Genomic DNA, 25,801 nt, shown 5'->3' on the forward strand with positions numbered 1-25,801 from the left:
AACAGTACACATTTGATATTCCTCTCCCTGATAATTCCATCTCATTGGCTTTTAAAGCCAAGTTAGAATAGAAATCATAATTTTATTCCCTGCTAGTTACCTTGTGCCATCTTAGGATGTCCTGTCCTCCACATTAGTGGTCCACACTCACTGTAGTTCATGTTCAGTAGTTATGAGACTACAAATCTCTGGAGCAATGGTATTTTATTATGTATTCTACTCTATTACCAGTACCAGTACTGCTGCTGTTACTACAAGGGGAGTAGTAGGAGGAGATGATCTCTGCTGGGAGGTTCCAGGAGGTGCCAGCTTCTGTTTTTTTTTTTTTTCTTTCTTTCCTGGATCAGAGAGGAAAATACATGACGCCAGCAGTCATTAGAGCCTCCGGCTGCTCTCTGCTTCACCCGGACCCTGAGCTCAGAGTTAATTTGTTAGATTAGTTAGTTGTTTGTTTATCATATAAACAGGGATTGTTGAAATCAGGATTCAAATGAATCAGGAAGGCTGCTGTTGAACGGTGGGTGCCTTCATAGATACACCCTGCAGTTTTGATCGTTTCTTACTTTAAGTTCTCGCCTTGGGTTTTCTACTGAACGGCAGGTTGTATTCACTTCTTCGTCTTTTGTCGACTAAACGTTGTGTTATTCTCGCAGACAGGATGTTATTATCAGTCTGTTTTTCCTGTAGTTTGTACAGTAGGTATAGGGCTTAAAGTTCAGACTACATACGTGAGAAGAAAACTAGGTAGAAAAAAAGAAAACCTGACTGGCTGGACACATTGTCTACTTTTGAGGGTTTTATTTTCCTGTTGACTGAAGTGGACACCGGGTTAGTGGATTTCTTTTTTTCCTCCTGGATGTGAAACTCTGAGCCATGCTGCTGCTCCTGCTGCTGCTGCTCTGTCTGCAAACATCTCTGCAAGAACAGGTAACACACAAACATTTCTAACTCCTGATTTAATGTGTCACCTGTTTTTCTGCTGGACTCTAAAAGGAACTGCTCCACTCTGATAAATGCATTTTTTAAAATTATTATTTCTCACCACAGCCTGAACTCACAAATGATTTGTGTTTGTTTGAATGTGAGAAAGTCCTATTTTCGCTCACTGAATGAATGAAAACGTACGAGTCATGTGACCTCAGGCTTTTGCTTTTAGTGAACATTTAAGGGGTAAAGATAAAGGCCTTATCTAAACCTAAACATAATTAAATCATGAAACAAGACTTGGAATTTGGAATTTTCCTAAATTTAGATGAATTTTTACACTTTTTCTTTTCTTTTGACAATTCTAATGATTTTATGACATTTACTGCTGCCTTAAGCACATTCAATTACAATTCAGAAAATTGCTTTAACAACAAGTCACATTATTGGCTTTTAGCCTTGACTTAAATGTTAATGATGGTGTAATGATTATTATTGGTGTAGGTATATAGGTGTAATATGTACCATGTTCAGTTTCTTGTTCAGTCTCTAATTTAATGTGTCTTAGTGAGCACTAAACATAAGCTAAGGTAAATGTCTTGTTTGCACATTGATGATGCAGCATTTAAGTGTCTTGCTCAGGGACACTTTGACAAACTCTCTGGAGGAACCAGGAATCAAATCAGGAACCTTATCATAACCAGTCACCCATCCACCTAAGCTATACTTAATATAGTTTACATGATATTTTGTGACCATCCATCAATACCATTTCAGTCTGGAGCAAAATACTGGACCAACTCTACCATCCATCCAAGGTGTCGGCGTCAAAGCTGCCAAGATAGAAATACCCTGATACCCAATATCTGTATTTTTCACAGCCTAGTTCACAATACACATTGTGAAAAGTGCAAATTTGTGCATCATACAAAAACTCTGACTCTTTAACTATCATTTGTGAAACGGCTAATATTACGTTGAACAGATTAACCAGCCATTTCCAAGAGATCACTCCACTTAATGCAAGTAATTCATAACATAAGGATATAAATGTTGAGTAAAGGGCTGGGCTAAATGCTGATTCAATATTCAAACACTTGTGGAAGTGTCAGTGGAAGACAGAGCGGGAGCTGTCGCTTGTTCAAACAGGGCTGAACTCATCGTTTACATTATGTACGCCTATGTTAAGAAATGTATAGAGTAGAGTTGTGCGAGTGGCTGTGCAATCATAGATCTCTGTTCCCGCAGACTCCTCCTTCAGGCCGCTGTGATATTTCACAGAGGATGGACGTTTACACCTCCTGCACCTCCTGTGCCGCTGTCACCACCAGCACTTGCCCCCATGGTTTCAGCAGTGTGGGCACCACCAACTGCAGGTGAACATACTGGAGTTTCAATGCAGGCCTGCTCAGACTTTGACAGAAGTGCCATTCATGTACCATTAAAATCGTCTTGGAGACATAGTAAAACAATCATGTTTTACTGCTTACTGGTTCCACGTATTTCAACATAACAACTTCTCTTCTCTCCTCAACTGAACTCTGTCATGACCCTCACATATTTTTCACAATTTCCGATTAAAATGGAATTTTAAAATTGCAGTTTCTCAGCCAATACAAAACATTATTTGACTCAATTTTGAACAAAATGTTATGTCCTCTTTCTGTGGATAACATATTAGTTTCAGGTGATTATAATATAATTCAGTTTGTGTTGATAGTGACCTTTAATGCAATATAATGTAATAATAAAAACCTGATAAGTTATTAAGAATTAAGAATAATATGATATTTTTTATTTTAATAAAAATAAATAATTATCCTGAACACAAGTTATCATCTATTCTATCTCCCATTGTTTATTTCAAAGATGGAACATTTTAAAGTTTTTGCTTCTTTCCTCTTTCATATGTGACCCCTGTATGTTTGAGACAATTGGACTAAAATACTAGTTCTACATTGATGCTTTAATGAAATTTAACCTGATATGCTCTTATTAATGCTATATCAGTCACCATGACATGCAGCTTTAACTTTTATCATTTGCTTACATTCTGCTGATGTTACACTATTGATGAAATAGTTTTTTTTTAGTCTTTTTGTTTAGTGTAGCTTTTTTTTATACACTACCGTTCAAAAGTTTGGGGTCACTTAGAAATGTCCTTATTTTTGAAGGAAAAGCACTTTTAAAAAAATTAATATAAAATTAGATGAATCAGAAATACACTCTATACATTGTTAATGTGGTAAACGACTATTCTAGCTGCAAACATCTGGTTTTTAATGGAATATGTACATAGGTGTATAGAGGCCCATTTCCAGCAACCATCTCTCCAGTGTTCTAATGGTACATTGTGTTTGCTAATCGTGTTAGAAGACTATTGGATGATTAGAAAACCCCCAGTTTTGCTGGTTCTTTAATGAAAGCAAAGTTTGAAGAGCAAAATGTATTATTTTGAATTTTTTCATTTTTCAATGTCTTGACTATATTTTCTATTAATTTTGCAACTCTTTCGATGAATAAAAGTGGGACTTTTAATGGAAAACACAAAAAAAATGTACCGGTGACGCCCAAATGTTTTTGTTTTAGTGTGCTTGTCACTGTCTTTTAAACACAGTGTGTAGCTTGAGGCACAGCTGCCAGAGAGGTGATAGAATATAATATATATTTGCTAGCAATGTTTTTTATAACAGTAATAATTATCATGTCATAATTATCCCATTATTAAATGTATCATATACAATTCAATTACATATATAAATTAGCTTGTTAGGGCCCGAACCATGAATGGCAGTGGCCGAAACGGCTCCTGGTACCAATTTTAATTACAGTCGTACTACGGAGCCCCCGAAGTGACATGAGAATTTTTTTTTTTTTTTTTTAATTTTCAATTTTTTTTTTTTTAAATCTCGAGTTTCCAAAAAAATATGAAAACGTTTTTTTTTTCATCATTATATCAGTTTCCCCCCAAAAAAAAAAGTCGAGACTCAAAACTCGAGATCTTTTTTTCCCCAAAAAATTTGATTTTTGAAAAAAAAAAATGTTTTATTTATTATTATTGTATTATATGTGTAGAAGGTGTGGAAGGAGCAGCCTGCTCACCTCATGTCCCCTGTGTGCTGCAGTTACGTGGTGCAGTTTGGCGGCAGGGAGATAGAGTTGAGTGGATGCCGGCGCAGCTGTGTGAAGATGTTCATGGAGCCAGTGTGCTGCCCACAGCACTGGGGCCAACTGTGCCTCCGTAAGACACACACACACACATCATCATCCCCTTGTCATTTTCTTTCACTAATCACAAGAATCCACAGATCACATCTTTTCATCTTTCACCCGGTCTGTCTGTCTTGTCTGCAGCGTGTCCCAGCTGGTCAGGAAAAATCTGTAACTCCCATGGAACCTGTCAGGGTGGAGACAGTGGCAATGGGACCTGTATCTGTGACGTTAGTACCCTTATCTGTCCATCCCGAGTTAAGAGAATGGTGTTGTCTCTGACGGTTACCTCGGAGACAATAGTGTCCCTAATTCAGAACTTAAAACTCCAATAGGACATTATTGTCTCATTATGGTGTAAACTTACGTAATGTGACCTGTGTCAAGGTAATCAGAAAATGCTGTTTATATGACGTTGTCTGATTTAGACTTTTGTCTTAATCTATAGTCAGAGTCAGCCTGTTTCACTGACAGGAGATCTGGATTATTTCCAGATTATTACCTCTCTTGCGTCTCTTTTGTGTTTGGGGTCACGGGGAATTAACATAGGTTGATTTTCTGCAACAGACATGCCAGGTCTTAAAAATATGATTTCATCTCTTTTCAGGATGGCTTCTCTGGCTTTTTATGTCAGGAGTGCAAGAATCCAAATGCTTTTGGAGACAAGTGTGATAAAGGTTGGTCCTCTAACATTCGGAATTCTGACCTGTATGATCATAACAAGGTTAACTATTGGTTCTTATGTTTGTTTTTGAATCCTGAGACAAAATCCATATCTTCCTTGAGCCATTACCTACATCCCCTGTTTTTTTTTTGTGTCCAGGTCTGCCCTTTACTTTTTCACACAAACAGACAAATTCATATCCCTCACTGGTTTAACAACCTGTTAATGTACTCTCTGTCATTGTGTCTGTCCAGAGTGTGATTGTATGCATGGAGTGTGTAATAAAGGACCAGAGGGCGATGGACAGTGTTTCTGTCAGCCACCGTACAGTGGAAAGAACTGCGACCAACGTAAGAACATGACATATTGTTGGATTATTATGTATTAGATTACATAAGGCATATTTTACGCTATACATAGGTTAAATTAAATGATATAATCTTGGTAGCCCAGGTTATTATTTGAAATCTGTCAATGTGAATGCTGTTTTCTGAGTTTTTATGAACATATCAAATAGTATAATACAAATACTATTTATGGCAGTAATAATGGCATTTAAGACTAGGCTGGAATAACATAGAAAGCTGTGTTAATGACACAGAATGATTGAGAGAGAATTGTGTTAGTGATGAGATATTGATATATTCAGAGATGCACTTTGTAGAATAGATTACGTTTAAGCTCCTGAATTAGACACAAAACTAACAGTTCCGTAAAAGAGAGATTTTAATGAGTCAAATTAAACAGAAACATATGGTTTCCTAAACAGAGCTGGTAGTAATTTAATGTCATGTTATCTATATACATGTTATGGAAGCCCGTTTCCGCCACTTGGGGGAAAAAAAGTGCTAGATACGAAGTCAAAATTATGAGCTAGAAAGTCATAATTATGAAAAATTAAGTCGTAATTTGGAGATTTAAAGTCATAATTTGGAGATAAAAAGTCATAATTATGAGCTACTCTTATCTCATAATTTCGACTTTCCTATCTCATAGTTTCGACTTTTTATCTCATAATTATAACTTTTAATCTCATAATTTTGACTTCCTATCTCACAATTTCGACTTTTTGTATCGCATAATCATTTCTCTCATAATTATGACTTGGTATCTGACAGTTTTTCCCCCCAAGTGGCGGACACGGGCTTCCATAAGATGTAGTTTACTATAAAGAATTGTACTATTCAAACTTTAACACCGTGTTTCTACACTAACAACCAAGTAATAACTTGGGTACAACAATTGTTTTCCTATTTTGAACTGAAAGTGATGATGTTTTGGTTTTCAGGCCTTCTTCAGGCCACTGAAGTCAGTCAGCTAGCTGATGTGTGTGTATGTTGTTGACAGCGAGCAGCAGGTGCAGTAACTGTCAGCCCTACTCCTACTGCAAAGGAGAAGGAGACAGCGCAACCTGCGAATGTTTGCCCGGACACAGGAAGACGTCACCGGGCAAATGCGCAAGTAAACACACAGCTCCACCGCCAACTTCATTTTTTTAAAATGTTTATTTCAAACACTGCTTTAATATTTAAGTTACTTTTAGTTTCTTTGGTACGTTAGTTTAAGTTTGTGTTAGCATGCTAATGTTAGCAGTAGCTCAAAGCAGAGGATGGTTTATCAAGCTACGTCTGATATTTTACTTTGATATCAACATTGCTGTAGAACTTTCTAGCAGTTATTCAGCGCATTCTGTACGGAATCAGAGTGAGATTGTCATCAAAGCAATCACAATCAAAGCCTTAACATCCAAGGCACTTCTTATATATAACCAACCCCTTATTTGTGTGTTTTCATCTGTAACTGATCATCAGAACCTGTATGCTTTGCCGGTTTACAACCTATTAAGTAGTGTATTGAATTGTGTTTAGAATAAAACCTTTTAAAGACACTCGAGTTGTCCGCCATACTTGTTCTGGTCGCCCTTTCCAGAGGGTAGTTTATTGAGCTGTAAGAAGCAGCCGATAAAAATCTGGACAGTTGTAAACCGTGGTAGGGATCGTTGTTGAAGAACACGGTGCCGAGCGGGGAACGCCCGTCGTTGAAGAACATCGTCGGGACCACAAAAACGCCACCACAACGAGCAAAAAGCTAAGAGCCAACAGGGCCGTCAAAGGGCTAAAGCAGCTACCGCGACGGAGCAACCGAAGGCGAGCTAACGAGGCCGTTGAAGGCGAAAGAAGTACCGCAGCTGCAAGTAAAGCGGAGCTGCGCCAACTACTGGTAAAGGAACCAATAGTTACTGAGCAAAGTAAAGTGGAGCCGTGTCAACTACTGGTAAAGGAACCAATAGTTACCGAACTAACCACCAAAGAGTCAACGCTTGGCCGTCAAAGGAGACAAGCCAACGCTGCTGAGACTCAACGCAACTGCTACCACGACATCGAAGAATCGAAGTCGCAGGGCGACCGTATCGTTTATCGTTGTTACCGAGGCCCAACTGCTAACCGCCTTTGATCTTTTCAGTTAAACTGATCGCGAACCAAGAGGAAAGTAAGATGGCTAACAACGAACTAGGATTGGAGGACCGAGAACAGGAGTGGTCCAGAGCGAGAGACGTCCTCGCAACAAACATGGACCTTCTCATCGCCACGGCCAGTTTACCAGGAAATGAACCAATCGAAAGAAGCATAGAAACGCTGCTCACCGATTACAAAAACTTCCTTAGCGCAAGCTTTAAATATGCCACGACACTAGAGAGGATGGAAGACTCAATGGATGAGGATGAGTTCAAGAGGCGACAGGGCAACGCCCTAGCAAAGAAAAATACCACCATACGAGAGTACCACACTACCGTAGAAACACTATGGTTTACACAAGCAGAACCCAAAATAGACGCTTTCATTACGGAGTTTAAATCAATTTTTGACAAGACTGAAGCACTCAGTAAAGACAAAACAATACCGCGAGCATGGCAGGAGTACCAAAGTACCAAACTTGACCAAAAACTCGATAAAATCAGAAACGCCGTGAGTACCTGGGAAGACTACCAACCACATGGAACAAAGAAATGGAGTCTCCTTTCATCATTACAAGACGAAAAGGAAGACCTGATGAAAGGATGGGAACATCAATGGAACAAAGACGAAGATCGCGACAGTGAAATCACCATATACCAACGGGCCCTACCAACCGCCTTTAGTGCAGGACAAGACACCGACAGCAAACCCTTAACCACGTTTGACCTTGACATAGAGCAAGCACAAAGTGCAACCCACCCTCCGATTCCCACCAGCACACCAAGACCACCAAGACCCTTTATAGACCCTGGTGTGGAACACAGTAGTGGGGGACTTTTCGGTACAAACACCAGGGGGGAAACCAGCTCGATGTGTTCCCAATCCAACGTTAAATACACCCAGGTAACATTACCAAAGTTCAACGGGAGAGGAAGAGACTATTGGCGTTGGAAGAAAGAATGGGCAAATATGGAAGCACAGGCGAACTCCACAGGGAAGACGAGAGAAAAAGGCAGTGAAGAAGTCCGAACAACAGCAAAGGCAGCGACAGAAGCCGCAGCAACGACATCAGTGGAAGGGCACGAGTCAGAAGATGTAACTGACGCAGATGCTTGCGCAGAATCTGAGCCCGCACCGAGTAAGGACAGCCTTGCTCAGGCCGAGGCTGAGACTGAACCAGCGTGCAAAGCCGCAAAGGCCGAAACTGAGCCAGCGTGTGAAACTGCAACTGACCCTAGGGCAGGGCCTGAACCAAAGCCAAAACCAGAGGCCAAGGTAGAACCAGAACCGGAGCCTGGGGTCAAGACAGAGCCTGAACTAGAGGTTAAGGCAGAGACTGAAGATGACGCCAAGGCAGAGACTAAAGATGACGCCAAGCCAGAGGTGGATGAGAATTCCGGGCCAGAGATGGGGACCGAATCGCCTAAACCCACCCTGGACGTCGATGATGATAATCCCCTGGGACATGTAAGGCCTCCAGGCTCAGATGCTGAGAAGGCCACTGACGAGATGATGGCCTCTACTGAGAAGGACCCAGGTTCAGATGTAGAGAAGGCCGCTGACGAGATGGTGGCCTCTGCTGAGAAATACCCAGATGCCCTCAACCCCTTTGGAGTGGTTCTCCTCAGATTCAGGGAGGGTGACATCTCCAAGATGCACAATTCAATGTGGCCGGAAGAACAAGAAGTCTACATGCATCAATTCTTGTGGCGAGACTCGCCGCCTGATGAGATTGATGACCACACTACAGTGAAAGTGAACATGGGAGACAAGCCCACTTCATACATTGCACAGGCAGCTATGAGCGAGACCGCAAAGTTACCCCAGTTCACTGACATCAAAGAGGAAAAAGGAGTAATAGAGGAAAATGCCTCCCACAACAACCTACAGCACCGAGATGAGATCCTGAAAGCAGTGCAAAAGACCCTGAAAGGAGGGGTTTTTTACCTTAAACCCTGGGTCCAGTTAGGTCAAAGTGGGAGGAAGGACGAAACAAAACAAACCCAGACTCTGGTGCCATCCAATCAACTAGGGGGAGAAAACAACAACCTTGTGCAAGGAGGATTGTTTCCCTTAATGATGGCCCTTATTAACTCCCCCAAGAGAGGGGAGAAGAGGGGAACTGAAATTGACCCCACTGAAGAAGAAGTGGAAATAGAGACACCAGGACTCCGGAAACCCCGTTGTGTCCTACTGAGCCAGATTGCCGGGCGGAACAACCCCTGGGATAGAGGCAGGTGGCACAGGGTTAGAATCATCCACCACGTGATGTTTCCAGATGGACCCCCACTAGCAGAGAAGTGGTTGGCTCATACACTGAGAGCCCCTATTCCAGCAAAGTGGGAGGCAACACTGACAGTGAAAGAACTCAAAGCTGAATTCCTAGACCTGTGCCTGGCCACTCAACAGGGAGTCCCATTCCCTGTAACAACGCTTAACTGGCTCGTTGTCAGCAAGGACGAGGCCTCAGGATTGCTGTGGTGCTACGGCAGAGTCCAGAGTTTCAGCCAGGGAGAGCCCGGCGTGCCCCCCGGAGTGCCCTTGGCCCCCAACAACGCCTCGATTAACCAGGAGGGCGTTGCCTCACCCTTTGAGTTAATGGCACTTAACCTCTTCGGGCCCTACGCTATCAGAGACACTGTTAGACGAAGAAAGAAGAAGATGAAAGTGTTGGGTGTAGTGTTCAGCTGTGCGGCATCAAAAGCAATTCACGCTGACATCGTAGAAGACTCGTCAACAGAAGGGTCCTTGAAGACGTACCAGCACTTCGCAGCTCTCAGGGGCCACCCAAGGAAGCTTTGGTTAGATCAAGGGAATTTTGTAGGCGTCAGGCCAGTGCTGAAGAAACCTTATAGGTTTCTAAATAATGTCGATAAAGACCAGATCCAGGCAAAGGCGGCAGCCACAGGGACCGATTGGACTTGGGTGTCCCACCCAGCAGACTCTCTACACCGGAACGAAGCAGCTGAAGCAGCAGTCCGCGCGCTCAAAAGAGCACTGAGTAACATTGGTGAGGAGGGCAACCTGACAACGCCAGAGTTCCAAGCCCTTCCCTACATAGCAGCCAGTCTACCCAACAAGAGGCCTATCGGTGCCAGGGCCCAGGTACGAGATGAGTCGGTAGGAGTTATCACTCCCAGCGGGGACACTCAAGGATCTAAATATCCAACCTACCCCGTCTTGAGACTGAGAGCAATTCAAATTGAAGTCAATGAGTTCTGGAAACGGTGGAGCCAACTGGAGGACCCGAGCCTTTTCGTCCGGCGGAAGTGGCATACACTTACTAGAAATGGCAATTGGAGGCTTGGTGTGGTTGGCCGACCAAAATGCATTGAGGGACCAATTCAGGCTAGAGCGAGTCGTAGAAGTTTATCCCGATGCAAAAGGCGTGGTACGAGACTCGAAAGTAAGAACTTGCCGAAGTTGTCCAGTCTCTGGCGGGCATTGCGAGAGAGGCCAGGGGATAGAAAGTTGCCCCCTCGCCATCCTCCACAGGGATGTCAGGCCGCCGGTAGTCCTACTACCAGTGGAGGAGCAGGAGTAAACCATCGCTGCAGAATACCCGACCTACCCCTCCACCAATTGGTGGAGTGTTTCGGTTAAGGATCAAGACCCCCCCCCCCCCCAGGATACCGTGAGGACACATTCATTCTGGACTGATTGACATGTAATCAATGTACTTTGTTTAGGGAACAAACCTTTAATTACGCACATCGTGTGAAAAATGTAATGCGTTGATGTAGGTAGCGCGTTCCTGTTTAAGGACGTGACTTTATGTACTTTAGGTAAATGTTACATCTGCTTAAGTCTTAATTATTATCATTGATGAATTAATTGTAATCTATAATCTCTATAACTGTTTGAACCGTTGTTGTGGCTTACTTGGGTTCAAGAACCAGGAAGCCAAGTGGGAGGTGTAGAACTTTCTAGCAGTTATTCAGCGCATTCTGTACGGAATCAGAGTGAGATTGTCATCAAAGCAATCACAATCAAAGCCTTAACATCCAAGGCACTTCTTATATATAACCAACCCCTTATTTGTGTGTTTTCATCTGTAACTGATCATCAGAACCTGTATGCTTTGCCGGTTTACAACCTATTAAGTAGTGTATTGAATTGTGTTTAGAATAAAACCTTTTAAAGACACTCGAGTTGTCCGCCATACTTGTTCTGGTCGCCCTTTCCAGAGGGTAGTTTATTGAGCTGTAAGAAGCAGCCGATAAAAATCTGGACAATTGCCGTCTTGTGAATATAATTTATAAGAAATTATCCTCTCATATTAGACATAAACATTCACTTAAATATTCATTTTGCCAAAGGTCATGCTCATTGTGACTTCACAAAGGATTTAGACGTAAATAAGTAATAAATGATTTGTTCAACTGAGATCAAGAAACATTTACAAGGGCCAAGATAGCAGCAGTAGAGTTCCAGTAAAACTCACAATACAGGATAACAACATTAAAATGTGCTCGTTTAAAACATTAAAAGCTTTGAATTTGTTCAGGGTTACTCGGTTTTAAAGTTGAAGATCAAACTGCAAAATATTCCAAGTATCAGGTTTTGAAAACCTAAAAGTTTCCTTTTCCAATTCAGTTTGTAATTTAAATCACAAGATGTCCAAAAATGGAGGTTATGACTTCCATGTTTCCATTATAAAAGAAAGGAAGAAATACTTCTGCTGAGTGTGGTTTTGTCGATAAAACACATACCAGTGACTGAAATGACAAACACATCGAAACAACAATTTGTTTTTGCAGTGATGGGTAAATGAGCTAGTGTTAATAATTTAATAAAGAAATGTCAACAGTCAGCTTTACTGTGAATATAACATCATACAAAACAAAACACTTATGTTGCCATAATTTAACACCATAGCTAAGGAACAGAAGGGAGGATTGCAGCAAATGTGGTTGTAGGTGTTTTTTGTTTGTTTTTCGTTTGTTTTATTATTTTTGAGTCTCATTTTAACTCTGTTAGTAATTGTCATAATGCATTTCAGGTATTTGTTCTGCAAGGGATTGTAACATCAATGCCCAGTGCTCCTCACAGGGTTCAAAGGTCAACTGTGTGTGTAAGCCTGATTACAAGGGTGATGGCAGGATCTGCATACCCAAAAACCCTTGCTCTGAGAACAATGGAGGGTGTCCCATCAACTCCACTATTTGTGTCTTCAAAGGACCCAATAAGGTGAGGCATGGAATTTCGTTCATCTGAATCCAAATCTACAAACCATGATTGCTTTCTGATTTGTTTGTGAAAACTGTAGTTTGTTTAAGGTCCAGTGTGTATGAATTAGTGACATCTAATGGTGAGACTGCTTATGTAACCCGTCCTTTTCCCAAGCACATCAGGGAACTATGTAGGTCTCCATATACCAGAAACAATGTCACTGTTGAAAAAAGCGAAACGCACACTCAACAACATGGTGGCCTCCGTAAATCAAAGTACATATGCAGTTTTCAATTTAAAGCAGTTATACACACTAGTACAAACATATTTATCTTAAATTTTTGCCAATAAACCCAACTAAATGTTACACACTGGGACATACAATTCTTAGAAGTATAATTGGTCAAAATTATCACATCCCTGAAATCCCTGTTTAACCTTAAACATTCACTGTCTCTGTGTCGGTCTCTGTGTCTGTCTATCTTTCAGTCCAGCTGTGACTGTATGTTTGGCATGTCCCCTATTGGTGGCAATCCTGAATCTGGCTGTGAACTGGTTTCCGTTTGTGCAGCAGACACTTGTGACCCCACAGCTGTCTGCTCGACTGGGGTGGATGGACAACCCAGGTCAGAGCGACAAACAATTTGTGTTTGTTTTGTCTCTACGTTTGTCTCTTGGTTAGAGTTCTACAAGGGCCAGAAAAATAATATTTATTTCGAGAGACTTTTGTCTGAAGAACTTAAACCTTCACTGGAACCAGAACTACAGCCAAGTGCGAGAGACCTTTCTTCACACAGAGAATGCCCGGCTTAAACCGCCACTTAATCTTAGCTCCGTCGGCATACCGGGTATTTTCCCGGTGGGTCGACGCACTTTGAGACCGGTAGACAACATATCTTTTTTCCCCACACTTAAGGCACGGAGAGCGGATCGTTCGTTAATTTCTTATACTGACACTAGGACATATTTCAATTCAAATTTGATTATTTTTTTAATAAATCATCAAATCAATCAAATATCAAAATGTTAGGGAGTCATCAGAGCCAGCTGTAAATGACAAATGGACTCCCAGGATATTAAAAGTAAGTTTTGAAATGTCAGATTGTGTTTTTTTTTTCCTTTATTCACTTAGACTTCTTGCTTTGACTCTTTTTCAATCCTGCCTTTTTATCTTACTTACTGTATTATACTTCATCAGATCTATACCTAGAACCAAAAATAAATCCAGAAAATACACATGGTCTACATTTAGAATCAAGATTATACCCAGATAAATACGCCAGGTCTATATCGAGACCCTGGACTAAATCCAGGAAATATTTCTGTCTACATCTACAATCAGAATTAAGACTGGAAAAACATCCACACCTGGAATCAGGACTAAAACCAGATCTTCATCTCCAACCAGGACTAAATCCAGAAAATATAGAATTGTTGGTCTAGAAATGGAACTAGAACCAGGCCAGGAATGAACAGCCAGCAGCTGATTTTGCTTCCTCCACCCCCCCACCCCTCCTTTCTTTTCTCAGGTGTGAGTGTGAGGCAGGTGAGATCGGTGACGGCCGGCGTTGCTACGGTAACCTGATGGCACGACTTAAAGAGCTTGGCAGAAGTGGAAGCCAAAGAGAAAATCTGACAGAAGCTGTCCTGCTGTTTGGTAAAATAACCAGATATTCTTCATATGATCTGTTCTTCTGAGTGTGACTGGTGAAGAAGCATCAATACAATACATTACAAACAATACACTGTTACATTCCATTCAGTCATACATTTATACATTTTTAATTATTGTGTGTAGTGACACAGTTTAATTATTTTTCAAAGAGAAGCATTTTTTATGATCAGAAACAAAGTCAAAGTATTTACCAAGATTCACACATACCATCTTGGTGTTTTGCCATGACCTTTGACTTAATTGTGTGTATGTGTATATTTCAGAGAGAGGCTGTTCACTGCTGCTGAGTCACAATGGCCCTTTCACAGCTTTCATCCCTATAATGAAAACACCTTTAACTGTAAGTGATCTGTCTGTCGGTTTTCTTTTTAAATACAATGAGAACTTACATGTATGTAAGGTCATGGTCTGGTTAAATAGAGAAAAAAGACTGCAGTGACATCAATCCTGAGACCGGATTTGTTTATTTACTAATTGTAACCCTGTGACAAAAACTGTATAATTTAATTCAGCTTTACGTTCAAGTTAAATGACCTAAACCCCCAGCAAACATATGCCATTTTAGTGGTAGCCATATGCTGGAGTCAAGACTGGGGCATTGGAACATTTATAGTGCAGTTTTAAACTGTGAATTTCACTCTCTGTTCTTTATTTTCATAAATGTCTCTCAAGTTATTAACACCTACATACATCCACTATGTTGACTTTGAACATAAATAATCCAGGCAGTGATTGGATTTTCCATCGGTGTTGCTGGTGGGAAACAGGGACATGCTTTCCATATCCAGAGAATATATTATGTAGAAATAGAGGTGGGCAAGATATATCATCTAGTATAATATAATTATCTTATATAGTTATATATCTTAGATAATACATTCCCTGAATGAGTGCAGCATAAGCCCCCCTTAGTGCAGCAGTGAGCAGGATTCAGTGTCACATGACCTAGATCAGTCCCAAGTCTTTGAAATTTTACTTATAGTTTTCATCAAAATCCCAAAATATATTGAAATATAATCTTTTGTCTACATCACCCATCCCTGTATTGAATTAGTTTGACTTTCATTAGAATACCAAATATTTCACAGTACACATTTTTCTTTTGCCTGTAAATACTAGTAAAAGAAAAAAATCAACACAAAAAGAACTATCTTTACAGGGTGTGAATGAGGAGGTGGTTTGTAAAAGTCACCTGATCCTGGGTCAGCATCTCTACAAGGATCTGGAGGGACAAGACATTAACATGTATGGAGGAGCCAAGTGGAGGAGCAAAGGCAACAATGTAAGGTCTTCTCCAAATTTCATAGCCCTCTCATGACCATGGATGGGTTCATTTTGTGGACAGTTTTACAGAAATTATCCTCAGTTTAGTTTAGGTTCCTTTTTTACACTCACAGTTACCGTACCAGGCAAGATGTTCTTCGACCATGTGTCTTAAAATTTTAAACCAGTACTATGGCTATTAAGTGAGCACATGCAAAACCTTGTCACGTGATCGGGAAAAACCTCATGCGGCTTAAAGACGATCACAAAAAAACAACATGGTGGTCAATATCAATTGTTCTTTTCCTTTGAGTTTAATGATGTCCACACATTTAGATTATTTTTTTTATCTGTAAAATCACAAAATACAGATTGTGTATCTGTTGAATCATCATTGAAAATCATTAGTACTTTTAATGTAAGACATTTTGACATGTAAACATAGCACTACACATATTTTTTTCAACTATTATTGCTCCTGTGCCTGGGCAGTAATAGTTAGTAGTAGTCATCATCATGTAATTCCTCCTTTTGTCTGAACAGGAGCTGATATTCCACTGATCCCACTGATCTTATACACATGACCTTAACATTCCATTTTAAAAGAATTTACATCACACGCAGAGGGTAAAGAAATTAATACAATGTCAAAGTATCTGTAAACATACAACACCTTCATCACTGTCATTACTGAGGATGCAGTCCAGTGGCTGACTGTCATCAACATATTGTTGGAACACATGGATTTACAGTTTGTGTTATGACACTTGAGGGCAGACACACACACAACTACCACCAGCCCTTTTAATAATTTATCTACCAAAAGTGACATTCATGATGTTTCTTCTTGAAACACGAATGATTAATGAGTGAATACCAACAGGTAAAATAATGATGACAACCACCACCACCACCACCATCAATATGCACTTTGCACAGCAGCCGACATGAGGTATTCATCATCGTTACCAAATTAATAATGGCTGAGAATCCTGGTAAATGTAATCAGAGGATATTTTGTTATAGCTTAAACCTGTCATCTACAAGTATGTGCGATTTTCTACTGTCACACTGACCTTCACTGGTAAAATCTTAAGTGAGAGGCGGTTCTCAGTGTAAATGTATGGAAACAGTGTGTCAGTAAAAGTGTGTTTGAAGGTATGTATGAGTGTGTTGGTGTCAAGGTCAAAGAACGACAGCTTTCCACTGTCAAAGTCCAGACGAACTCTGATCTTCTGCAGCTTCTTCTTCAGTGATACATCTTGTTCTGAGCCTGAAGTAGAGAACGCGGACAATTTCCTATTGGAAAATAAAATTCTCCACAAGCCAGACTGTAGGCGTTGGTTCATTTGGATATACTCTCCCAACACGCCCAGCTCCCAATCTTTGTTGTCTCCAACGTCAACATCCCAACTATGCGACCCTGAGTTGAATCCTTGAGAGCCAAGAACACAGCAGGAGAACTTGGTCCTCTCTGGGTTTTTTGGGAGTTGTTGACAGTCTGCAGATCTCACACAGGACAGATCTTCAGACACGACAAGTTCTGGGTCTGCTGTGTTTGGATCCAGAATTACGGGAATGTAGGAGACCATATCCTTCATCTTGTTCCAGACATGGAAAGTCAGGTTGCCCAGGTGGTTTGCCACATCAATCAGAGCCCCTGAGATGAGCTGTGGATCATCCAGCAGAGGGCGCTGCTGGACTTTTGCCACTGCAACCTTGTAGTTTAGCAGGAAAGCGGCATCTTCAGTTCTCAGTTCATTCTCTGTGGTTGTAATTGTGTGGGAAAGAGCCGCTATCTCTTTGCTCAGAGAATCAATCTTCTCCTGTATGATCAGACTCTTCTGCTGCACTTCCTCTCTCAGAGCAGAGAGTCTGGCCTTCTCTTCCTCTTTTAGAAACTGGTGAAACTTCTTAAAATGCTCCTTGATCAGCTTCTCTGTTTGTTGGGCCTGTGCCTCAACATGTTTTGCTGTTTGATCACAATTTCCTTTTACTTGTTTGTAGAGTTGGAGTTTCTCTTGAAAAGGTTTCAAGAATTTCCGGAGCTCCTCTCTTTGATCATGTGCGGCTTCATCGATGGGTCTGAATGTGTGGTTGTTGTGCCTCTTTGAGTCCCTGCAGATGAGGCACACTGCCTCCTTATGGTCAAGACAGAAAAGTCTAAGTTTCTCAGAGTGCAGACTGCAAAGTGTCTCAGACCCCGCTTTGCCTCTGCGATCTCTCTCCTGCAAAATGACCTCACACAGGTTCTTTAATACCAAGTTACGGGGTGGATCACTATTTGGTGATTTTGTCTTACAGCATGGGCACTCACATGTTTGTTTCCCTCTCCACCATTTCTGAAGACATGCTTTACAAAAGCTGTGACTACACGACAGGACAACTGGATCATCGAAGATGTCATGGCAAACAGGACAAGATAAATCCTCATCTGATACGGAAAACATGTTTCACTCCGTGTTAAATGGAAAAAAACTGCAAACAGTGTGATCAGTCTCCCGAGAAAGATCCTTGAAATTTACTTTCACTTTGAGTTGTGGCTCCTCAGTTCACTAGGTAGTGTCTTCAGCTTGTTGAAGTGATCCAGTGTTCAGTTATTCCCTCTGTGTCCTCCTGCAGCTCCTCTGTCAGTGAATGTGGTTGTTTCTGTTTTGAGGGTGAAACTTTTATTGTGTCTTTGAGTGTGCGTCATCTCAGAAAAAAGGAATGTAAGAATGTATGTTGTCTTTCCTGTGTTTCTCTGTTGAGTTTCATGGAGTGGGTGGAGCTCTGTTCGCATAGATAAGTCATGTTTATCACACCAGGGCACTTTATCTTAAAGAGACAGTAAGGATATTGCACTGCAAAACATTTTGTTCAAATGAAAAACTGATGCAATAAAGTTATCAAATAGATTTAAAGATATGTAAAATTCCCTGTCTATGTAACATCCAATTGAGGATGGAAATATTCAGTAAGTTAATATGTCGCCATACTTTTTTTTAATGTTATTATATGTCTTTATCCCCAATGGATAAATGGATGATTACTGCCGTTTGCCGTGCGTTCTGCTTTTAAAGCTCTCCTGGTAAAGTGCAAACACACACAGGACATACAGTAGCATTAAAGTTAAAGGATTACTTTACAGTTCACTGACTGTAAACTGGTTAAGTGACTCTTATTTAAAGCGTCAACACTGAAGAGATGGAGAACAAAGTCCTCAGTCCTCTACAATGTCCAATATATTATAGATTATTGCAATTACCAGATTATTAAACACAATGGGCACCTTCCTTGTGGTTCTTCTTTTGTTCTTGTTACTGTAGAAGTTCATCCTGATCGATAAGCCCAGCAGACTGTACACTGTTGTCCAAGAAGACCTGCCAGCAGCCAATGGGATCATCCACATCATCGACCGGCCAATCACAAACACTCTTTCTGATAGGTCTTCTTATGATGACCAGGTGAGTTAAAGGGTCATTTTAACAAATATGCAAAACTCCCTAATGACATTAAAATACAATATGCAGAAATTAATTGAAATATACTATTACTAAACACTGAATAAAAACAAAATGTAAAAATATATTCAGCAATTTCTGTTTTATTTATTTAATCTTTTTTTTAACAACACTGGAGCATATTTTCCTCTAAGCTAATTGCTGCTCCATGGACAATATGAATGTCAGTCATTTGATTTTTTTTTTTTTTTTCATGTGTCCAGTTTGCTGATAAAACAATTGGAGAAATTCTGACAAAGAATGGAAAATATAACCGCTTCCTGTCCCTGGTTGATGTGAGTAACGAGCTCAAAGAAATATTTTAACTTATCTCAACATGTGAGGAAATGTTCATAATACAGTCACGATTTTCAGGACATAATCACAAATCACTCATATCGTATAATTCTCTTACTCTTCACTTCACTACACATTTAATTTTCTTTTTTTATTATTTTTTTCTGTTCTTTATAGTTATGGTGTTATACCACTTCACTACAATTCAGAGAGAAATGTAGCACTTTTTACTTTATGCTATTAAACTCCAATACACAAAATGATAATAAATGAATGACAATAAACAATTAATGGTCTTTGCAACTAAATTTATCAGATAATGATTTGATTTACAGAAAAATATAACGATAACAATAATTATAAAACATTTTTTGATTATTAAAATTGTGGTATTTACCATCGTTGCTCTAAACTGTGTATGTGTATGTAGAACTGTGGGTCGCCCCCTCCTCTGAAGGGTCCTGGACCCCTGACTGTGTTTGTTCCCACCAATCAAGCCGTGGACCAAGCCAGAGACGGCAGCATCCTTTATATGCTCAGTGATGTAAGGACAGAGGGAGTGGAGTCGCGTCTCATTGTCTATTCAGCCCTCATGTTATTTATTTATTTGTGGTAACATACACGTGTCTGTTTAAGTATTATTATTGTCAACAAATCAAAAACATGATAAAAACAAGTGTGTTGTTTCAATGCTCAGTAATTTCTCACTTCTGCCATTTATTAGTCCTTTGGCCATTATGCAATATTTTGTATTATATATTTTTTTATTATAATAATATTCTGCTTTTTCTAAAGGCCAAACATAAACTTCAGGAACTCCTCAGGCACCATGTTTTTTCACTGTCTGCGGTAAGATGCCCCCCCCCCATCCAATGCTTCCTCTATCTCTATCATCTGTTGTTATGAATCCTTCCTTTCTACTTTACTTTCTTACTTACCATTTTTGAAGTCAGGCAAAGTTTGTCTTTTTTAGTATATCACTTTATTTTGGTAGTCAATTTATGACTCTTTTCTAGTAATCTTACTAGTAGTAAGATATTCAATATTGTGTCCACGAATAATTGGTTGACATGATTCTGTTAACCTTCAAGTGAGATAAGTAGTAAAATGATTGTTAATGACACTGCAAAAATGGTATTTATACTCAACACATTACACACATTGGAATCTGTAGAACAACACTGAAGCACAATGTTTAGTCTTCTGGCAGTTAGTTTATTGTATGTCACTTATCAGGGTCAACCGCTTATGTGTTGACATGATAATAAATTAATGTTGATTACTAATAGAGAGTCAACAATGGTCTATCAAACTAAAGTGTTTATTTGTTCTTTTGTATCCTTAAACTGCAGAAAAATTAGACATTTTGCAATAAAAACAGCAACTTTTGACTGATTTATTCAGCTTTGGGTTAGTTTTAGGTAAACCAGGAACCAGAGTACCCCAGTCAACATGTGGTTTAACTAACTTTTAACTAAGTTAAACTATTTCTAGCACATATTTATATTTAAATGTGCATTTAAATGTATGCTAATTTTTAATTTGTGTGGATGAGGCCCAAGAATAATGAAGATATTTGGATGATGTTGTTTGCTCTTTCCAATATCATGTTTTACAAAATATGACTAGATGTGAAGTTTTAGTTGATGATTATTTTTCTGTTGGTAGCTGCCCGTGGACGATTTGGCTGCACTTCCTAAGATTGTGACAATGGCAAATCAGATCATCACTATTACAGTGTCTGATGATGTAAGTGTCTACAATTGGTTTATGGTGTAATGGTTTGTCTTGTTCAATGATTAATTCACAACAAACTTTAGAAGGCTCCATAAACACTACCAGCCCTGTTCCCTTTGCCTCCAGGGTCAGATCCTGTTGGGGGATAACGGCATCCATCTAGTGACCACCAACATCATGGCATCCAATGGGATTATTCATGTGATTGACGGGCTTATGTACCCACCATCCATCCTCCCCATCCTGCCTCATCGATGCGACATCATTGAGAGCAAAATTACTGTGGTGAGAATAAAGTCAAATCAGTCTATTAACAAACACACAGACATAGAATTAAACAAACACACAGACTCTGAATCAACAGTCCGTCCAGCAGAGATATTATACTGCTAACAATAGCCACATTTATTTCACTCATTTGTACTTTACACTCACTGTGGTCAGCGTGGAATGTATGTATTTAATTAAGCTTATGATAGAAAATATGGCTTCGGATAGCTGATCATTTGGGCTCTTCAGTTGAGACAGTTTGTCCTGATTGAAAAGTATTGGCCACATTCTACATTATAGGCAGAAGATCATACTTAGTATAACAATTAGAATTAGAACTGGTTTAATTGCATATTAGACATTTTTAGATACCAAAGACCAACATATTTAACTCTGCCTGGGATTGGGGCAATTAGTCTAAGTTTCATCCAATGTATTACATTTTAATACACAAAAAACATCTTGGTACTTTGCTAATTTACCCTTTGCACTCATTATCAGCCATAGAACATAATGGGGAGGAGGCTTTTTCCTCATGGCTACCCATCATTAATACCAATGTCATGTTTACTGTCGAATAAATCCTCTTGTAAACAAAGTAATGACATGGTGATGATGGCGAAGTGTACACACCTAGCTTTACTAGTATTGATGACCACTCAAAGCTGCTTTACACTACAGTTTTGTTATTACAAGTATTAACTTGTATCTGTTTGTGTGTTTTTAGGGTCCATGTATTCACTGCAGCTACCTCTATGAGACAGAATGTCCAGAAGGCAGTACTGAAATGGTAAAATAATAATTATAACTGTGACGCTTTTCTTCTGATCACTTCCCTGTAAAATGTATTCCGTATATAATGTATTCAGTACATAATATGCTATTTATGATTGGTATCATGCTGTTGTGGAGATTTGATTGTTAGGTGAGCCGACCAAGGAGTTTCTGGAGTCAGAGATGAGTTAAGATGAAAAGCTTTATTGGAAGCAGCTCAGATCTGAGGAGAACTGAGACAATGCCGAACATGAACAAGTAGATGTTAACAGTTTGGCATCTTATGTCAGTCTGCCTGTGAGTCCAGAGTTAGGATATTTAAAGGTGCTTTCTCTGCTGATACATAGAGCTGACCTTCAGGAGGATTGCACAGTTCAGTTATCAGTCGTCTGCCCCAGTCCGGTCAGGCTCCTGAGTTGTTTAGGCTTGTGCTTAGGAATGTGAGCTGAGAAGGCTGAATATTACGTTTTTTTCTTACACATACAAATGCTCAGCAGAAGTAGAGACTTTACCGTCTGTGCTCTCGTTGTATTACATGACTAAAAAACTTAATTTCAAGGAAAATTTGGTTCCTAAATCATTGTTTTTGTTTTGTTTTGCTTTGCTTTGCATTTCCCCCTGGTGAGCAATATACTCCAGATGAGAAAAGAAAAGTTAACACACCTATGTGTTTGTGTTTTTCTACAGGTAAGTCACCAAACTGGCTGTGATTATGTCACATCTCCACTGACTCCAACACTGACAAAAGGCTGTGCCAAATACTGCAACGCCACCAAGCAGGTGAGAGCGGCAACACTAAATCGGGAGCTTTATTTTTAAAGGTGCAAAACCTGTGCGCCAGCATGTCAGACTGACAACACCAGGAAGATGTCAAACCAGACAGTTATCTGAGGTCAAAACATACATGAGTAGGGACTTCCTGGTTAAATAAAAGTAAATAAATAAATGACTGAAATAGAGAGTACTTTATGGAGAATACGTAAAAAATATCAGTGATTTTAAACTCTCTCTCTCTCTTGCTGTGTGTGTGTGTGTGTGTGTATGTGTCTCAACAGACTGCAGAGTGTTGCAAAGGATTTTTTGGCCCAGACTGTAAACCCTGTATTGGAGGATTTCAAAATCCCTGCTACAACAAAGGAACGGTGGGCAACGCTCAACTCCGTCACAAGAGTCTTGCCTGTCAACCCATGGTGGTTATTTATTTGTTTATTTATTTGTGTACCCCATGCAGTGCTTTGATGGTATCCAAGGCAACGGCTCGTGCAGCTGTCAATCAAATTTCAAAGGTATCGCCTGCCACATCTGCTCAGATCCAAGCAAGTATGGAGAGAACTGTGACGAAGGTAACTATCTTTACAGGCTGTAACTCTTGCCTGCAGATGAATGCTTTCTCATAAACAACATTCAGTGCATGAACTGATCAGGGATCAGATAAAATACTACAACACTTCAGTGCTCCTATATTTCATTAAATGTGTAAAAATGGCTGAAATCAGACAACAATTGATATGTTTAGCCGAAGATAAGCTGCCATTATTACGAGGGTAGACAGACTATGGACATATTAAGGAAAGCAGGCAGTCAGTGGATATATCCACAGGCTGTTTACTGAAAGCCTTTGGGCTGAAGATTTACAAAATGTTCACCATATTTACCTGTTTTATCACCTTCAGAGCTATTTTGAAAAATCGGATTTTCCTTTTTGTTGAAGGGCTCTTGCACTGTATGTATTCACACATTTAGATCAGTTTATGTTCAATCAAGAAACATGAAGTATGTTTTTAGCAGGTTTTTGATTATGAACCAACCTAAAAATAACTGATGGAGCTGAAGTATTATAACCAGTAATTTCCAGTCTGAAAGTGACATCAGTGTTCCGCATGGTGTTGCTCGGGGAGAACCACAAGGGATTTTTACCTGCTTCATTTGACAACAATTATCACAAAGAATGTGTTTCACAAGAAAAGCGGATTATTATTATTGATACCAAGCATAACTTGGTGGGTAATTTAGCCCTCCCAAATCTAACTATACAACAAGTGATGTGTTTTGCCTCCTTGACTGACTAACCTGAAATGTTTGAATTTTGTGTGTGTGTGTGTACGTGCGTGCGCTTGATCACAGAGTGTCACTGTGTCCATGGTGTGTGTGATAACCGTCCTGGCTCTGGTGGTGTGTGCCGCAGAAGTTCTTGTCTAGAGGGATACTATGGAGATAACTGTGACAAGACGGCCACACCCTGCAATTCTGATGGTCTGCACCTACACTGTCACATCCATGCATACTGTACACAAACAGGACTACATACCACGTAAGATATTACTACTTCCCTTACAAATACAGCTGGCCATTCTGGCTCCTGTGTTTTGTCCATCCATCCATCTTCTACTGCTTTATCCTCCACATGAAGTCCTAGCTGACATGGGACGAAAGGCGGGGTACACCCTGGACAGGTTGCCAGTCCATCACAGGGCCCCATAGAGACAAGCAACCATCCACTCTCACACTCACACCTACATTAAGCTCAGAGTATATTACTTATTAAACTTATCATTTTAATAAGTCTTACTTACTTATCATTAAACTTATTAAAGCTCATACTCTACTTAAAACCTCTAAAGACAGACTCAAGGAATTCAACTGATGTTTTGATGAAATCGTCTGCCATTGGTAATATAACCTTGATATTTGCTTATCTTTATCTAAATGCCTGTCATTTTTTAACCATGTTAGTAGAATGACGAAAGGGATGGCAATGAGACAGAGATTGAAAGATCTCAACAACTTAATAGATTGTGGTGACTTTGGTGAATTTGAGCTTTCTGGTTTTCATTTAAGAATCTTGAAAGCTAGCTATTGCCATGAAATGTTTGTGCACGTTGATGTTCCACAGAGAATAATCTGAACAAAGAACTAGTATCTTGTTTCTCATGCAATTATGAGGCAACATGTTTTAGATTGTGAGAAACCTGTGTGAGCCTTAAACACCCTTCTCACTGCCAAAGTTTCTCGTCTGTTCCATGTTTTTAATGTGCTGGTCTACAATAACATATCAAACAGGAACATCAAGTTATGAGTGCCAAACGTATAATTTACTCAACCCTATAATTGCGTGGAGCAGGTCATGTCTGTTTTGTTCAGCTTTGAATGTACTTGTATATATTTTACCAGGTGTGTTTGTCAGGATGGATATGATGGTAATGGTCACTCCTGTTCTCCGATCAACCCTTGCCTGAAAAGCAACAGAGGGGGGTGCAACACCAACGTAAGACTTACTGTACATCACCTCTGTTCATACAAACTCAAACGTGCATTTTAAAATTCAAAAGGTTTTCTCATAACATATCCTCTCTCTCTTTTCTTATTCTGTCTCTACAGGCAGAGTGCGTGTATATGAGTCCAGGCAATGTTTCCTGTATATGTATGGAGGGATGGACAGGTGACGGCAAAGTATGTGTTGAGATTAACAACTGTCAGCTGGAGAGTCGAGGAGGATGCAGCCCCAACGCTCAGTGTACTCACATCGGACCCGGACAGGTTGGTTATTAAAAAGTGAAAATTAATTTAAGCTTTAAGCTGTAAGCTGCACTGACCAGGCCCTCACAGCTGGAGCCAATCCCAGCCAACAAAGGGGTCCGGATTTGGTATTAACATTCTGCAATGGTCTTGAAGTCTAAAACTTAGAGAACAGGGACAGTTCATGATCTTGTTGAGCTGTTTGCCAATCAACACTAATAGATTGATTCATACTTTGACGTCACCAACCACAAAGGAGCATGATTTCTGCTCTCCATGCATGGAAATGCTGTCAAAAGTGTTCAGTTATGAAGAAAGATTTCTGTAGATTTGCTAGCTTTATGTAGACGACATAGCAATG

General features: G+C 40.0%; 2 protein-coding genes across 2 annotated transcripts in view; one reads left to right on the forward strand and one right to left on the reverse strand.

Moving 5' to 3' along the window:
• Nucleotides 1–873: 873 nt before the first annotated feature.
• stab1 (stabilin 1) overlaps nucleotides 874–25,801 on the forward strand; it is a gene marked incomplete at its 5' end in the record, with an annotated part of 58,632 nt that continues 33,704 nt past the window's right edge. The window contains 25 exons of the mRNA XM_083892632.1: nucleotides 874–927; nucleotides 2,173–2,300; nucleotides 4,050–4,165; nucleotides 4,279–4,364; nucleotides 4,742–4,811; nucleotides 5,053–5,148; nucleotides 6,146–6,259; nucleotides 12,257–12,444; nucleotides 12,916–13,052; nucleotides 13,956–14,083; nucleotides 14,365–14,441; nucleotides 15,261–15,383; nucleotides 18,673–18,810; nucleotides 19,071–19,142; nucleotides 19,574–19,687; nucleotides 19,939–19,992; nucleotides 20,812–20,892; nucleotides 21,007–21,165; nucleotides 21,878–21,940; nucleotides 22,612–22,704; nucleotides 22,980–23,066; nucleotides 23,156–23,267; nucleotides 24,049–24,235; nucleotides 25,096–25,189; nucleotides 25,303–25,461. Coding sequence (XP_083748758.1) covers nucleotides 874–927; nucleotides 2,173–2,300; nucleotides 4,050–4,165; nucleotides 4,279–4,364; nucleotides 4,742–4,811; nucleotides 5,053–5,148; nucleotides 6,146–6,259; nucleotides 12,257–12,444; nucleotides 12,916–13,052; nucleotides 13,956–14,083; nucleotides 14,365–14,441; nucleotides 15,261–15,383; nucleotides 18,673–18,810; nucleotides 19,071–19,142; nucleotides 19,574–19,687; nucleotides 19,939–19,992; nucleotides 20,812–20,892; nucleotides 21,007–21,165; nucleotides 21,878–21,940; nucleotides 22,612–22,704; nucleotides 22,980–23,066; nucleotides 23,156–23,267; nucleotides 24,049–24,235; nucleotides 25,096–25,189; nucleotides 25,303–25,461 — 2,730 coding nt within the window. The remainder of the gene's footprint in view (nucleotides 928–2,172; nucleotides 2,301–4,049; nucleotides 4,166–4,278; nucleotides 4,365–4,741; nucleotides 4,812–5,052; nucleotides 5,149–6,145; nucleotides 6,260–12,256; nucleotides 12,445–12,915; nucleotides 13,053–13,955; nucleotides 14,084–14,364; nucleotides 14,442–15,260; nucleotides 15,384–18,672; nucleotides 18,811–19,070; nucleotides 19,143–19,573; nucleotides 19,688–19,938; nucleotides 19,993–20,811; nucleotides 20,893–21,006; nucleotides 21,166–21,877; nucleotides 21,941–22,611; nucleotides 22,705–22,979; nucleotides 23,067–23,155; nucleotides 23,268–24,048; nucleotides 24,236–25,095; nucleotides 25,190–25,302; nucleotides 25,462–25,801) is intronic.
• LOC310929715 (E3 ubiquitin-protein ligase TRIM35-like) lies at nucleotides 16,405–17,814 on the reverse strand (the record flags this gene model as incomplete). Its single annotated transcript, XM_083892560.1, has 1 exon — nucleotides 16,405–17,814. One exon carries the CDS (start codon nucleotides 17,812–17,814, stop codon nucleotides 16,405–16,407), a length of 1,410 nt encoding a protein of 469 aa, XP_083748686.1.

Source organism: Microchirus variegatus (assembly GCF_963457635.1).
Source record: "Microchirus variegatus genome assembly, chromosome: 7".
Classification (NCBI taxonomy): Eukaryota; Metazoa; Chordata; class Actinopteri; order Pleuronectiformes; family Soleidae; genus Microchirus; species Microchirus variegatus.